Here is a 15714-nt window from a genome sequence, read left to right as displayed (position 1 = left end):
CGCGCGCATTCCCCTCCGCTCCTCCGAGCTTGCCGGTGGCCCGACGCAACGTGCGTCGGTCCGGCTCTACCCCGCGGCGTTCGGGGTCTCCCGAATTCCCGCCTCCTGAGAGCAATCCTGAGACGCCCAGCACCTCAGCACGCGCACGGCGCGCGCTCCAACGCCACAGGTGAAGGCAATCGTGGTGATCAGTGAATGCGCTTACGGCTGAGTGCTGCGCACCGGGTCCCAATCATCATCATCGCCTGCCTACAAGAACCCTGGTTTTCTCCATGCTCATCGCCAGAACTTCCCATAGAATACCTGTGGCAAGTACCCTAGCCAGCTTAGCCTACCTTGTTGATTGCTGTCTGTATCTCTGTTTTCAGTTTTGCTTATCCATTTTTTCTCGTTCCGTTTTATTTTCCCTCCAGACCCAGTGTGCAGTGCTCGGCTTGCCTGCTATCACCACCCCTGGACTGAAACACGGATTCCCTGACCCCCCTTCTGGATATGGACTTTGATTACGGATTACGGATATTGGACATTGTTTGCTGATCGCCTGACCCCTGCCTGTTTATCGTTTTCGACCTTGCCTGCTGGACTTATTAATTTATTATTAAACCGCCCTTTGGGCTTTGCATTTTTTCTCTGCCTCCGGTGTCGTGCGTTTGGGTCCAAATCCAACCCAGTCATAACATTGACACCGCACCGGAACATCAGCCGGCGGAAGATGGCCTGGAACTGTCCAGCAGTCAGATTGTTGTTGCTGCCGCCTTATAGGGAAACAAACACACACATACAACATTTTATACAGATCTAGTTTTTCAGGGTTTACTTACACGAGTAGTAGAGAGAGGAGTGGTAGTGTAGAGAGGGGAGTAATGAGAGAGGAGTGATAGAGTAGAGAAGTAGAGTAGAGAGGAGTGATAGAGTAGAGTAAAGAGGAGTGGTAGGAAGAGGTTTGTCTGTCTGTGGCTGTCTGTCCCTACAAGTAGACCAATCACAGTGCACACTGCTCACAGGTGACACAGTCAAACAGTAAACTGAGGTCATGATCAGCATAGGATGGTGCATGCAAGTCCTATTTCAGGCTGGAAGGTTTGCTACTGTAGCCTAACTTGAATGTTACTCTATGTCCACAGACGCACAGTATACCCACAACCAAACACAAGGCTACTTGAGATCAAGGCAACTTGCTTATTCCATAGTAACACTATACCAGACACGGAGGCCACAAGGTGATTAGACCCTTTTTTGTTGCAAATACTATAAAATGTAAATCAAACCTGATGCTCTGATTGAATTGAAGAGCAGCTCCAAATGATCCTGGCTAAACCTGTAGGTCAGCACATACTGCTGGTCCTCCAGCAGATTTGGGATCATTTGCGTCAAGGTATCGATGTTAATCACCAGCCCAATTACAGACAGGTGCCTTAAAAGGAAAATGCTTTGATTATATTAAATAAAACATTCAGAAAACATTGAGAGAATTGTATGAACCAGATAGACATTTTCTAAACTGCCATCCCTCTTCTAATTCTCACAGCTCATACACATTTTATATATCAAAACGTTCACACGACTCTTGGGATTCATAAAATCTAAGCTAAGCTCTTCGATGTATATTTTTCACTCTGTGACAGTTCGAATAATGACTCACCCCCCTCCATTGAAATCAATGGAGCCACACTCTAGAAAATCTCTCTTCGCTCTAGAATCTCTAACTGTTTCTAACTCTGTTTCTAACTCTTCACCTGTCCTACACTTCTGAAGACCGAAGGTCATATTATACATGGAAAAATGCGTGATTGTCTGGATTCTGAAGAAGTAAATAGTTGAGCTATGCTATGTATACTTTTCGCTGTGTGCCAATTTCAACAACGACACCCCCCCCTCTCACACTAAGGGTTACTGGTGTTTACAATTGCCATTCAGCTGTCTGGGGATACACATACCAAAAAGGTCCTTTTCTTTCATCAGTTCATCATCCTTTTAGACTCGTTCAAATGTCCTCCTCAGTGTCAGTAATGAAATCACACCAACTCAATCCAGTTACTGCCAATGAGACTACTTACTGCCAACTGACCTTGAACCTCAGACTGCTCTTGTGTGCAAAATATATGGCAGCATCCACAGGGAGTTTGGGGGACGGTGGGACATCTGGGTGTTTGACATGACTTGTGGCCACAGGAGGTGATATAACAGTGGTGAACCTTGCGGCGCAGGTCCAAGCCTGGAGTCTAACAGTGAAAGCTCAGGCCAGACATGCCATGCCATGCAGCGCATACAACAATATGTTCATCAATACACTGTAGCCAACAGTAGAACAGTACTACAATAGTACTGTCCATCACCTGTGTATGCTTGATAGAGTGCTAATTTACATATGCTCCTGACAGATGGGCTTTGGTTCCTGCACCACCAAGTCCTAAATAGGCTCTGCACAGATCCCCTGAGAATGATACGAACAAGCAGCCATTATTGTGGTAATGTCTTGCTTTAATGTGTCTGTATTGCTTGAGAGTCACCAACATTGTGAATGTCTTAACATACTTGGCTGATAAATCTGACTCTGATTTGATTCTAATGCATCATGGGTTATTGTCATATAGGGTTTTACACCATGCCATGTTTGCAGAGTGCTTCTTCAGGCCACAGTTGGTGGTACCACCCTTCACCTGCATCATGCTGTAATGGTCACTCTGAAACAGCATGGCCACAAGATGGTTGCAGAGAACTTTGCCTGCTGCAGAGGTGCATGATGATCCAATAAACTCAATAGGCTTTGTGCCAGCTTGGAAAAAATCTACAGTAAAGACATAAACATGTCAGACAAAATGTGTGTGCATGTGTGTCCTTTGGTTCATAAGATTAACAGAAAAGAAAATCCATGGTTGTAACTGCCAAATACAAATGGTATGGAACAACTTTACAAAAGAATGTGTCATGCAGCCAGGATAATATTATATTTAGAGTTTACACATACATCCAAAGTATTTTCATTACAAGTAGCATTACATGATGTAATGAAATATCATTACATATCATTACATGAAACACGGCTATAATAGCCGTTTGAGTGAGTAATCAGAGCTACCAATTACTTAGGCTTTTTAGCTCTTTAGTCCTTTCCCAAGGGACAACGCTGATGGGTCAGGGAGGGATCCTAAAACAAATGGAGCATAAAAAACATGAATGTTAAAAGTACAGGTACATTCCTCTTACACAGCCCTATTCTGTGAAGCCCCTGGGTGCTCTAGGAATTGGATGAGACTGAACAATTCAGTTCAATTCAAATTCCAGTGGTCTGAACCTACATGGTATCATACAGTAGTATTCTGAGTCCTTTGATTAAGCTGCAAACGGTTGGACATTTCACACATGCAGGAACAGTAGAACTGTTTATACTTTGTTGCCACAACGCAAGCATAAAACAGACTGGTACACTGCATTTATTTTCTGGATTTCCAGAATTTAAAGAAGTGCTTAAGTGCCCTTCTGATTGTCACACAGACTTAGGACTCTGGTAGTTAAATCCTATTAACATAAAATTAATAACACTTAAAACATTTACATTCATATTCATGAAGAAAATGTTTCCACTCCTTCATTACCACAAAGGAACATGCATCATGAGTGGGGAACATGTCTTGTTCATGGTTTATTTCACTTCACCGATATCTTACTGCCTCCTAGTGGATTTACAGATCAATTGATTTCACTCTCACAGTAATGCCCTTTATGTAACTTAAGTACCAATAATTTGAAGTAAGAAGGATGAGCTAAGATGATATGAAGAGGGGATTTCCCACAAAAATGTTTCAAAGTAAAAACCTTTAATTGGTTACATTAGAAAAATAATATCAACTCTCCTTCACATATAGAAAGTTTATTTATTTAAGTTTGTTTTCAAACACAAACCTGTTTTCACAACAAAAGAACGATCAACAAGTGATGACAGGCCATAGCCAGACAGCCGTAGCTGCACTACCGTACGTGGGTGGGGTGTCTGCAAGGTTCCGACCTCCCCGTCAGTAACCCTCACCTGATCAATCATTTAAAGGTAGCCTGGAACTTAACATTGACATTCTCTGCTGACACTATGCTTGAACAAAGAAGATGCTTGAACATGGCTTACAAATGCAGCATACAAATGTCCCTTCATGTAACTTAAGTACCAATCATTAGAATATATATATATATATATATATATATATATATATATATATATATATATATAGTACCCAATATTTAGCATACAATATCAACACATTAACAATTCAGTATCACCCAGCATTGGAAATTAGGCTTCCTAGTGTATGTCTTGATTGTCAGCTATGAACAGAATAAATGGAGAAAACACATTGTATGTTTTGGAGAACAATAACATGAAGTGTGGTTGTATTTTGAGCCATATTGCTTTTAGGTATACAGTTCAGTAACAGCATTGGAATAATTCAATCTCCTACTCAAAAGTTTGGAAGTATTAAAATAAGCGATAAAATAAGTACAATACAGTAAAACATACATACAGACACACAAACAGTTTAAAACCTCTACTGTAGGCATTTCTAATCTCATAGATGTGGAGGGAAAGTACATTCATAATGTACTGGATACATAAAACATTACAGCACCTTTAGCTTGGTCACAATCTAAATGGGGAACTTTCCGAAATGAATTCCCAGAACATCACGTTTTTTTTTTGGTTTTCGCCAAAGATTATAAGAACATTTTAGTAGTGCAAGAGTGTATTGTACAGACTTACAGTACATGCAACGATAACATAGCTATTCCATCACGTTCACTTCAAAGAGCACGATATGGTAAATATTGTCAATATTGGGATTCTACAAAGATACAACCTCCCTTCTTCACTTCCTTGGAAATCACTGATCTAACTTGACTATATTTTTAACAGCTATGTTTAGGCGCACATGGTGTTCTCATCTACTCAATCACTTTATCTCAGAGCAAACCTCTAGGAAGGGAAGAAGGAAATATGCATTTTAGAGAATTCATCGGGGCCCTGATCGATTACACATTCAACCCAGGAGGTCATTGGGAATCCTCCCTAAACAAAAACTCTAACCAGCACTCATGTCAGACAGTGTAGATCCTTTACAGTAGGTAGAATATTTTGAATTCTCAAAAAAAAAAACTTGGATCCTGCTGAGACAGTCAAAATCTCAGACAAGAGACGTCACGATGATTGCTTGTGGGAATAAAACATTCCCTAGCGGTGAATAAATAACGGCTTGCAAGTTCAGTCATTATAAATTCCATACTATCCGTGACTGAGATGTAGATTCAACTGCTTTCAAAACAGCACTGTTCAGGCTCACGGGATCTCCCTCTCACAGTCAGTCAGATAGCGCCTCCACTGAATCTGGAATAAAACATATTTTGAGTGAGTGAGATTAGTGAGCGTGGATGAACGCGCATGAACCCAGATCTAGGCCAGGTCAGTATATGACGTCAGTGAATGCAGGTGAACCTGAGCCTACTGACCCTGTGAGGCAGTGTTGTTAGTGCAGTAGCATTATTGCACTAGTGCCTGGGTTAGTGTCTCCTCTCCCTGACAAAGAGCAGACAGGCAGGCAGAAGAGAAAGGAGGATGTGAGGCCAGAAAAGTGAGGGACAGAGCAGAGGAAGGATTTTAAACTGGGGCTGTGTTCTGAATCGCATACTTCTATTTTCTACTACCAGTATGTACTACAGCTGCCCCTAGAAAGTATGCACTTTTCACGCAGTATGCATACAATTGGGATATACTACTTTGTCATTACATTGCTCCTTGAAATTTGACCACATCCGTCACAGTCCATAAAGCCACATTCGTCCACAGCTATTGTGACTCACATGTGACGTAATTTCCGCTGAGCACAGGGTTGTGGGTGAGAATAGCCAGAAAGGGTGCTGGCTTGCATACTGCAAAATATGACCGGATGTAGTAGGACATCCTGGTATTTTTGCCATACTGCATGTGCCATAATGTGTATTGGGATATACTACATCCTTTTCTACCGTACTATATAATATGGAAGTATGCGATTCGGAACGCAGACTAGGACTGTGTAGACTAGAGAGAGAAAGCTACTTCTTTAAATTCCCATGATTGGATGGGATATGTAGATTGATAGAATTGACTGCTAGACTATGGATAGTAAATTGCCAGTTTTGGGACCCTTTAAAAAGTCTAGCTACATACCTAGGACTGGAATGATGAATTGTTTAGTGCTGATAAGTTACTGTAAGAACAGGCAATGACAATAATTCCAATGTATCTGCACCTGTACTGGTTATATATAGTAATTAAACTTTCTGTTCTATTGTTGTATTCTACTAGTCAAACTAGTTCTTGTGGCTCGTGTTTCAAATTAATCAAAAAATTCTTTCCATTTAGTGGAAGAGTGGGGTTTTCCTCTGGAGAACTAGAATGTGTTGCGCAGTCAGGGAGAAGTTATGAGTTCTAAGGTTAGACTAACGTCTGGTGTGTTGACAGTCAAAATAAAGCCATCACTCACTGTGAGGCGGGTCCACCTCCATGGCTTTGACCAATCCCACAGCAGAGTTCTGTTTGGGCCGCGCTCCCAGTTCTCGCTCCTCTCTGACTACCGGGTCCGGGTTCTGGTTCAGGTCTGGCTTCGGCTCCTCTCTGACCACTGGGTCCGGGTTCTGGCCCAGAGGCTCCTTCTTCTCCACCTCCGTGTCGTAGAAGCCCCCCTCCTCGGCCACCATCTTCTCCACCTTCTCCATCAGCCGCTGCAGCTGGGGGTGCTCCCCGAAGATGTAGTTGTTGATGACGTAGTACCTCCTCTTGCACTTGTCCAGCACCCACTGTAGCTCCTTGCCCTCCCGGCGGATGTGCCTCTCTATGGAGATGGTCCTCAGCACCTCCGCCCAAGTGAACACCACGATGGTCTGCCGCCACACCCGCTCCCCGAACATGCTCAGGTGCTCCTCGATGCGGATGCGGTCCACCTCCGTGAACATTCCCACGGGCACGACCAGCAGGAAGGCGTGGGGGCCCGGCGGGCACATGGAGGCCCCTCGCACTATCTCCTTCTGGTAGATGGGGGGCGTGTCCTGGGATGAGAACCAACCGGGCGTGTCAACCACCGTCACCTGGCGCCCCGCCACCTCCGTCTGGCGCTTCACGCAGAACTCGGCGGCCCGCTCCAGGCGGAACTCCTCCTTGCCCAGAATGGTGTTGCCCGTAAGGCTCTTCCCGGGCCAGCGCCAGCCCAGGAGGACCAGCCGCAGCTCGGGCAGGCGGTTGGCGGCGCGGGCTGCCGCGGCCGCCCTCTTCTCCTCCTCCTCAGGGTCAGAGACGTCGTCTGCTGAAGGTGGTATAGTTCATCAAATACAAAACTAAAAATAACAAACATCTTTGTCATACAGTGAGCACACACACACATCACACAGTGTAGAAGGCGTTGATGCCGTGTCATTGTTACAACAGCTCACCTAGCACTAACCCTATCACTGTCGGCCTGCAACATGAAGTTGAAATTAGTGATGTTACGCTTGACGCAGTAGTCACAACACTCGACCTCCCGACGATACTAAATAATGTATTGATGCTTGTGTCAATTTGGCAAAAACCACGTGATTATTCGAACGAAGCTTCGTTCGCCACGCAAGCACCCGACTCCGTGTCGACCTCTGACCCGTATTGAACAAAATCATCATATGACGGTGGGCTCATTTGTATTTTGCCCAAAATGCCCATAGGACTTGACTTGTCAATCAGTCGATCAATCAGTTAACTGTGTAAACAAAATTACTTATTTATCGACAGCTATTCTATTACAGTACGCCATTGTATTCAGTATTAGCATTTCAAATGGTTGTTCACATGCTGCACTGAATTCAAAGTTATCCTTGACTATACACGAATAGATCAGCATGGCTCGCTGGCTAGGCTATCAATCTTACTCAAGTTGATACAGGCTTGAACTGCGTGCCAAGTTATCTAATTAACATTTATTCGCTGTATAGTGACCCGGTCCAGGCAGTATAAATGTATCTGGCACGCGAGACGTGTCACTTGTCAGAGGTGAAGTGTCAAACTGGCTAGCAAAATAGCCTCCACCTTGACTCCTGCTAAATACAAACTACAGTGAACACGAACCCTTTTTGTAGTTTGTTCAACTGCTCTTCTTTCGTTTTGAACACCTACCTGTTGGTGGTACTAGTTTGCCCGCTTTCATTGTCAGTGTTGTTATTTTAGTTGAAAATGTAGTGTTTATAGCTAGCTAACTAACTTGCTATGTATGTTTCATGAGGCGTGTGTAATCTGTCGGAGAAGGATTTCCTGCTTGGAAGATTGAGCTTGACAAGGGACCAGGCGCGTGCAGAGTGAGGTAATGACGCCCCCTTGCAGCCTTCGGCAGCAGTGCAGCTAACAAACAGGCAAACAAGCCTAGTGGCCATAGCACTATTATTTTAGGCCCATATAATGATATTACAGTAGATTGGAAAATACCATCCCTATAATGATATTAGCCAAACCGACAATTCACAATACGTAATCTGGTTTCTTATGATAGGATAACCCATATTACTGATTTGTCCAATATTCAACATTAAGACTTTTTGTTTTGTAAAAAGCAGGACTGATTTTAAACATTTTATTTCTTAAAATCTTGTTAATGACATTGACATTCCAATATTTACACAAATGGACAGACTGCAGAAAACTACAATAAAACCGAATTCAAGCTATTACATGCACCAAGGTCACATCTCTAGTGCAACAGCCAATTCATTTCCTTCATGATTATCAACACCAACATATGGTAATGCAGAGCAGCGGAAAATCGGCACTCTTCACTTAAACAGCAATAGTAAAGTAATGGCACTTATTGCTTTCAAATCCTTCAATTGGCAATATACTATACAACAGGTAAAACTATACATATAGAAAGTAATACAATACAAATAGAATACAATACCTAGCTCCCACCGATTAGATTTCAAAAGAGAAAACACAAACTGTCAGATTACGCTTCATATATACTCTGTGTATGCTTCATATATACTCTGTGTGTATGCTTCATATCTATACTCTATGTGTATGCTTCATATCTATACTCTATGTGTATGCTTCATATATACTCTATGTGTATGCTTCATATCTATACTCTGTGTATGCTTCATATCTATACTCTGTGTATGCTTCATATATACTCTGTGTATATGCTTCATATGTGTTTGCTTCATATATACTCTGTGTATGCTTCATATATACTCTATGCATACAGTACACACCCACTCGTTCAGAGTTAACACCCCCAGGCGGCCAACATCTGCATGTCGTTGTCATCCTCCACCCTCTTCTTGGTTGCTGTAAAACAGGGAGACGACGTCACTGAGTGAGGAGCCTATGCTGCTGGGTACCAGAACGTGGCATCACCACGCCCCCCGAGGACGCTCATACTTACGGGTGCGCTGACTCGGCTGGGCCGAGGGCAGCTTGTGGGAGGGCACACTTGGCAGCCTGTCGTGGGAGGGCGCGCTGGGCAGCCTGCAGTGAGAGGCCGCGCTGGGCAGCCTGTCATGGGAGCGTGCGCTGGGCAGCCTGTCATGGGAGCGTGCGCTGGGCAGCCTGTCGTGAGAGGGAACGCTGGGCAGCCTGCCGTGAGAGGGCACGCTGGGCAGCCTGTCGTAGGAGGGCGCGCTGGGCAGCCTACCCATGTTCTTCATGCTCTCCTCCAGCTCCAACTCTGCCAGCTCTGCCAACAGCTCATCCTGGGGGAACAAAACAGGGGTCTCCAGCTATGACTCTCCTCAGACAGACAGACAGACAGACAGACCCAGAGGGGCCATAATAACCAACAATACATGCAGTGTAAATCTGACAGTTTGAAAAGTCTGGATGGGCAGTGGCTAGTTTTCTGTGCAAAACTAGAATGGAGAAGTTAGACGCCTCCTTCCCTCCACTAGTCTGGGTGTCCACCTTGGGCAAGTGGTAGTACCCCCTAGCCCCCCTACCTGGGGTTACAGGTAAAAAACCCTGATGACAGAACAACTAAAAGGAAGAGAGACCCGGCCCGGAGGAAGCCCGGGGCCCTCGTCTGGAGCCAGGCCCAGACGGAGGGCCCGCATGCGAGCGCCTGGTGGCCGGGCTTACCACGGAGCCCAGCCGGGCCCAGCCCGAACAAGCAACGTGCCAACACCATCGTATCCTCCATCGACCCACCACCCGCGGGAGGAATTGTCAGGGTCGGGTGCGCTGCCAACTAGGTGGCGGTGAAGGCGGGGGGCACCGACGGACCGGACCCGGGCGACAGAGGCAGGCTCTGGGGACATGGAACGTGACCTCGCTGGGGGGGAAGGAGCTGGAGCTTGTGAGGGAGGTGGAGCGATACCAATTACACCTGGTGGGGCTAACCTCCACGCACAGCACCGGAACCAAACTCCTGGATAGGGGTTGGACCCTGTTCTTCTCCGGAGTTGCTCACGGTATGAGGCGTAAGGCAGGTGTGGCTATACTAGCTAGCCCCCAGCTGAGCGCCTCTGTGCTGGAGTTCACCCCAGTGGACGAGAGGGTCGCCTCCCTGCGCCTTAGGACTGTGGGGGGGGGGGGGGGGACTCTGACTGTGGTTTGTGCTTATGCACCAAACAGCAGTTCAGAGTACTCGGCCTTCCTGCAGACCCTAAGTGGAGTCCTATTTGGGGCTCCTGCAGGGGACTCCACTGTCCTACTGGGGGACTTCAATGCACACGTAGGCAATGATGGAGAAACTTGGAGGGGCGTGATTGGGAGGCATGGCCACCACGATCTGAACCCTAGTGGTGTTTTGTTGTTGGACTTCTGTGCTAGTCACGGTTTGTCCATAACAAACAACATGTTCGAACACAAGGATGCCCACAAGTACACCTGGCATCAGAACATCTTAGGTCGATGATCGATTTCGTTATCGTATCATCTGATCTGAGGCCATGTGTTTTGGACACTCGGGTAAAGAGAGGGGCAGAGCTGTCCACTGATCACCATCTGGTGGTAAGCTGGTTTCGATGGCGGGGGAAGCTTCTGGACAGACCTGGAAAACCCAAGCGTGTAGTGAGGGTGAACTGGGAACGTCTGGAGGAAGAGCCTGTCCGGAGAGATTTCAATTGCCACCTCCGGCGGAGCTTCTCAGGCATCCCTGTGGAGGTTGGGGACATCGAGCATGAGTGGTCGGTGTTCAAAGCCTCCATTGCTGAAGCTGCGGCTGGGAGCTGTGGCCTGAGGGCCATAGGTACCTCAAGAGGCGGTAACCCTCGGACACCGTGGTGGACAGCGGTGGTCAGGGAAGCCGTCCGACTGAAGAAGGTGGCCTTCCGGGATATGTTGGCCCCAGAGACCCCAGAAGCAGTTGCAGGGTATCGACTGGCCCGGAGGGCTGTGGCTTCGGCCGTGACCAAGGCAAAGCAGCGGGTGTGGGAGGAGCTCGGAGAAACCATGGAGAATAACTTTCGGTTGGCACCAAAGTGTTTCTGGAAGACCATCAGACACCTCAGGAAGGGAAAGCGGGGGACCATCCAAGCTGTATACAGCAAGGAGGGGACACTGCTGACCTCAACTGAGGAGGTTGTTGAGCGTTGGAAGGAGCACTTTGAGGAACTCCTGAACCCGACTAATCCACCCTCTACGATCGAGGCAGAGCCGGTAATGATGGGGGGTCGTCAATTTCCTTGGAGGAGGTCTCTGAGGTAGTCAAACAACTCCACAGTGGCAGAGCCCCAGGGACTGATGAGATCCGTCCAGAAATGCTGAAGGCGCTGGGTGTTGAGGGGCCGTCTTGGTTGACACGCCTCTGTAACATTGCGTGGAAGTCTGGGTCAGTGCCAAAGGAGTGGCAGACTGGGGTGGTGGTCCCAATATTCAAAAAAGGGGACCAGAGGGTGTGTGCCAATTATAGAGGCATCACATTACTCAGCCTCCCAGCCTCCAAGTTTATTCCAAGGTGCTGGAAAGGAGGGTCCGGCCGATAGTCGAACCTCAGATCGAAGAGGAACAATGCGGATTTCGTCCTGGTCGTGGTACCACCGACCAGCTCTTCACTCTCGCAAAGATCTTGGAGGGGGCTTGGGAGTTTGCCCAACCTGTCTACATGTGTTTTGTGGACTTGGAGAAGACTTACGACCGGGTCCCTCGAGAGGTCTTGTGGAGGGTTAGGCGGGAGTATGGGGTGAGGGGGTCCCTACTTAGGGCCATCCAATCCCTGTACACCCAGAGCGAGAGCTGTGTCCGGGTCCTCGGCAGTAAGTCATCTTCCTTTCCGGTGGGGGTTGGCCTCCGCCAGGGCTGCGCTTTGTCACCAATCCTGTTTGTGATTTTCATGGACAGGATATCGAGGCGTAGCCATGGGGAGGTGGGTTTGCAGTTCGGTGAGCTGGGGATCACGTCGCTGCTATTTGCAGATGATGTGGTCCTGATGGCATCAACTGCCTGCGACCTCCAGCACTCTCTGGATAGGTTTGCAACTGAGTGTGAAGCGGCTGGGATGAGAATCAGCACTTCTAAATCTGAGGCCATGGTTCTCAGCAGGAAACCGGTGGCCTGTCCGCTCCGAGTAGGAAATGAGTCCTTACCCCAAGTGAAGGAGTTCAAGTATCTGGGGGTCTTGTTCACGAGTGAGGGAACCATGGAGAGGGAGTTTGGCTGGAGAATCGGAGCAGCTGGTGCGGTTCTGCAGTCGCTTTACCGCACTGTTGTGACGAAAAGAGAGCTGAGCCAAAAGGCAAAGCTCTCGATCTACCGGTCTATCTTCGTCCCCACCCTCACCTATGGTCATGAAGGATGGGTCATGACCGAAAGAACAAGATCACGGATACAAGCGGCCGAAATGAGTTTTCTCCGGAGGGTGGCTGGGGTCTCCCTGAGAGATCGGGTGAGAAGTTCAGTCATCCGGGAGAGACTCGGAGTAGAGCCGCTGCTCCTTTGCGTCGAAAGGAGCCAGTTGAGGTGGTTCGGGCATCTAGTGAGGATGCCTCCTGGGCGCCTCCCTAGGGAGGTGTTCCAGGCGTGTCCGGCTGGGAGGAGGTAGACCCAGGACTAGGTGGCGGGACTACATCTCTGCACTGGCCTGTGAGCGGCTAAAGATTCCCCAGGCAGAGCTGGTTGATGCTGCTAGGGAAAGGGATGTCTGGGGCCCCCTGCTGGAGCTGCTGCCTCCGCGACCCGACCCCGGATAAGCGGATGAGATGGATGGATGGATGGATGAAAAGTCTGGCCAGAGCAGGGTAGACAAGGTTGAGGATGACTGAGTTGGTAGATCTCTTACCTCATCGAACGCCTCGCCGAACGGTCGTGAGATAGCGTCGCAGATCTCCTGGGCCACCTCCTGCTGCTCTGTGATGTCCTGCATCAGAGAGTCTATCCTATCCAGGTCCCTGGGGGGGGGGGGGGGGGGGACACACCACATTAATAATAATATCTGATTTGCAGGATACTCATCCTTGTGTTCGGGATCTAAGAATCTACATCAAGAGTTGGATGATGGGCCTGTCCTCTCACATGTTTTGGTGGACCCCCTTGATGGCCTTTGCAGCGAAGCCCATGGTCTTCAGCACCTCTGTGTTGGTGTTGGCATTCTCTAGCGCCTCCCTCTGGAACTCAATGGTGGACAGGGTACCGTCGATCTGGGTGAGCTGCTGTTCAAAGCGTTTCTTCCTCTTCAGCGCCTGCAGGGCAGCTGTAAAGGTGATGGGTTCATAGGGAGCCAGTTGCAATGTTACAGGGGTCTATAGAGAATACACAACCTATAGGCACACAGTAGTAAATGTTGCAATTTGAATGTATCTAATACAGCTCATTGGGTCGCCCACATATTCAGCGGGCCTAAATACAAATGCCTAGTAGGCTAGGATCGTTCTATTAATACACCCATGGCTAGGATTCAGTTAAGTGAATGGTTGTTCCCGTCTTTTGGGGTACAAAGGAAGGTAGTTGTTGCCTCCTTAATGTTTGTTTTTGTTCAGGTAATTCAACATTCAAATATGTTAGCCTGCCTATAGGCTATAATTTACTAGCCTAAAACCAATAAGAATCATACCCCGTTTGTTCTTGGTGCCATTCTTCTTTGCTATCGTGATTTCTTGCTCCATTTTCTTCTCCAGGTATTCTTGTTTCTTCGTTAGCATGGCCTCCGTCTCCCGGAGTTTGTGAATGGCCTCCTGTGGGGAAGGTCCCGTCCGCGCTCCCCTGTGTCTCGATTTTGATGAGCTTGAACTTGAGGAGCTTCCCTTAAACATTTTCGAAATTTTACTCATTGTTCCACACACTTCTTTGGTAAACAGCGAGGGAAATTATATTAAAAAAATCCCGCGTCGACTTCCAGAGGAGAGGCGGTAATCCCAGCCCGACAGCTTTCTACCTTCAATTCAAACTAACCAGCCAGCACACACCTGTATGACGCTTCCTGATATTTGACACCACTTAGTTAGCCTCGCGTCACCAGTCTCTCCTCGGGGAGATATTCCTGATACTTGAAACCACTTAGTGTGATATAATAAAATGATATTATACAACGTTATAGATCCGGTCCATTGTCTCTATTGGTCAGTTTGCATTCCAGCCGTGGCGATAACCACGATATCCCCACGCTAAAATGGAATATTCGCACATATTTTAATATTGTGGCGTTGCGGTGTGCTAGCAGACAAAACATGGAGAATAGACGATAGTAGGAAAATAGCCAACCGGCTTGAATATGTATTTCCCTGCCTCCTGGGCTCACAACTCCCCGGGGTTGAGATATGTCCACAGCTACATTAACTTAGTCCTCCAAAAATCATTCCCCTCGCTCTCCCAAAACCACCAACAAGTCCTCTCTTTTTCACGGCTCCATTTTAAAGTTCGTATTGTCTTTCTTTTTGAAATATTGACGGATAAATGTGGCAACCGTATAAAAGCAGAACCGTCCCTCGAGGGGATCCCTATACGCTCACTACGCAGGTTGCGAAGGCCACGCAAATTACGTAACGCCCGGCTCACACGCTTGCGTTTGATGCGTCAACTTTGACGGATGCCATTCACTTTCAATGGCCGCAGCCGAATGGCATTCTGGTTCCGTTGTTGTCCCGGTGCGTTGCGTTGCCTGCGTTGCTAGCGTCGAAAGTTAAAACATTTTCAACTTTCAGATGCGTTGCCGGAGCTGCCGACCAATCAGATGTCTTGACGGAGAAAGACGTCATCGCAAGGCGGGATTTCACATTTTTCGATACCAAGATGGAGGACAATCGCTGTTTGAATTGTTTGTTTTCAGGATAGGATGTACCCAATACCTGCGGGCACCACGTTCACGTTGCCTCAACCACAATGCATAAACGATCGCCACACGTTCGACCAGATTAGCATCCATGACAGCACTAAACGAAAAGCCGGGTGGGTTTTCAAAATAGTTCGCGCTAGCAGGTTCGGAGAATATACTCGGCTGTTGCGAGCGCAGTTTTGGACAATGTGATTGGTTGTTGTTGCGTGCGGCAGACACGCCTTCCGCCATCCGTCAAAGTTGACGCATCAAACGCAAGCGTGTGAGTCCCCCGCCTTCCCCTCCTCTCGTGCAAAAGCAGGTGTCACAGCGTATGAGAAGATGAAGCGGAGCAACTTTTCGGGCAATGAAAAGAGGGGGGGGGGCATGAGACTGGGAACTTGCGTTAACTCCTCTCCAAGTTTGATATCAGCAAATAACAGTGGCTAAAGTTAGCGTTCAGTTGCTTGTTAGCTTTCAGCGCATC

The 15714-nt window shown here is 47.4% G+C and overlaps 2 protein-coding genes across 3 annotated transcripts; both read right to left on the bottom strand.

The window, feature by feature from the left end:
• Positions 1-4232: 4232 nt before the first annotated feature.
• On the bottom strand, positions 4233-8284 carry gimap4 (GTPase IMAP family member 4). 2 transcript variants are annotated; one of them, XM_084450488.1, is made up of 3 exons: positions 8168-8284; positions 6510-7325; positions 4233-5371 (listed from the first exon to the last, which is right to left on the bottom strand). In XM_084450488.1, exons 1-3 carry the CDS (start codon positions 8196-8198, stop codon positions 5346-5348), a joined length of 873 nt encoding a protein of 290 aa, XP_084306614.1. In that variant the 5' UTR covers positions 8199-8284; the 3' UTR covers positions 4233-5345. The 2 variants fall into 2 exon arrangements, with proteins under 2 accessions (XP_084306614.1, XP_084306615.1); XM_084450489.1 differs by having other exon boundaries at positions 6510-7322; positions 8168-8258.
• Positions 8285-8732: 448 nt separating this feature from the next.
• On the bottom strand, positions 8733-14870 carry chmp4c (charged multivesicular body protein 4C). Its single transcript, XM_084461576.1, has 5 exons — positions 14031-14870; positions 13493-13670; positions 13260-13368; positions 9432-9738; positions 8733-9334 (listed from the first exon to the last, which is right to left on the bottom strand). Exons 1-5 carry the CDS (start codon positions 14245-14247, stop codon positions 9273-9275), a joined length of 873 nt encoding a protein of 290 aa, XP_084317702.1. The 5' UTR covers positions 14248-14870; the 3' UTR covers positions 8733-9272.
• Positions 14871-15714: the final 844 nt, after the last annotated feature.

The sequence above is a fragment of the Borostomias antarcticus genome, assembly GCF_949987555.1.
Source record: "Borostomias antarcticus genome assembly, chromosome: 2".
NCBI lineage: Eukaryota > Metazoa > Chordata > Actinopteri > Stomiiformes > Stomiidae > Borostomias > Borostomias antarcticus.
This window is presented reverse-complemented; position numbering and strand designations above follow the sequence as displayed.

Excerpts from the sequence above, each read along its gene's own strand:
- gimap4 (XM_084450488.1), bottom strand. The coding sequence starts at position 8,198 with ATGAAAGCGGGCAAACTAGTACCACCAACAG. Across the intron at positions 7,326-8,167 it reads CAAACTAGTACCACCAACAG|CAGACGACGTCTCTGACCCT; the intron begins GTAGGTGTTCAA and ends TACCACCTTCAG. Across the intron at positions 5,372-6,509 it reads GGAGGTGGACCCGCCTCACA|ATTCAGTGGAGGCGCTATCT; the intron begins GTGAGTGATGGC and ends GTTTTATTCCAG.
- chmp4c (XM_084461576.1), bottom strand. The coding sequence starts at position 14,247 with ATGAGTAAAATTTCGAAAATGTTTAAGGGAAGCTCCTCAAGTTCAAGC. Across the intron at positions 13,671-14,030 it reads TGGCACCAAGAACAAACGGG|CTGCCCTGCAGGCGCTGAAG; the intron begins GTATGATTCTTA and ends TCACCTTTACAG. Across the intron at positions 9,739-13,259 it reads TCGGCGAGGCGTTCGATGAG|GATGAGCTGTTGGCAGAGCT; the intron begins GTAAGAGATCTA and ends TTGTTCCCCCAG.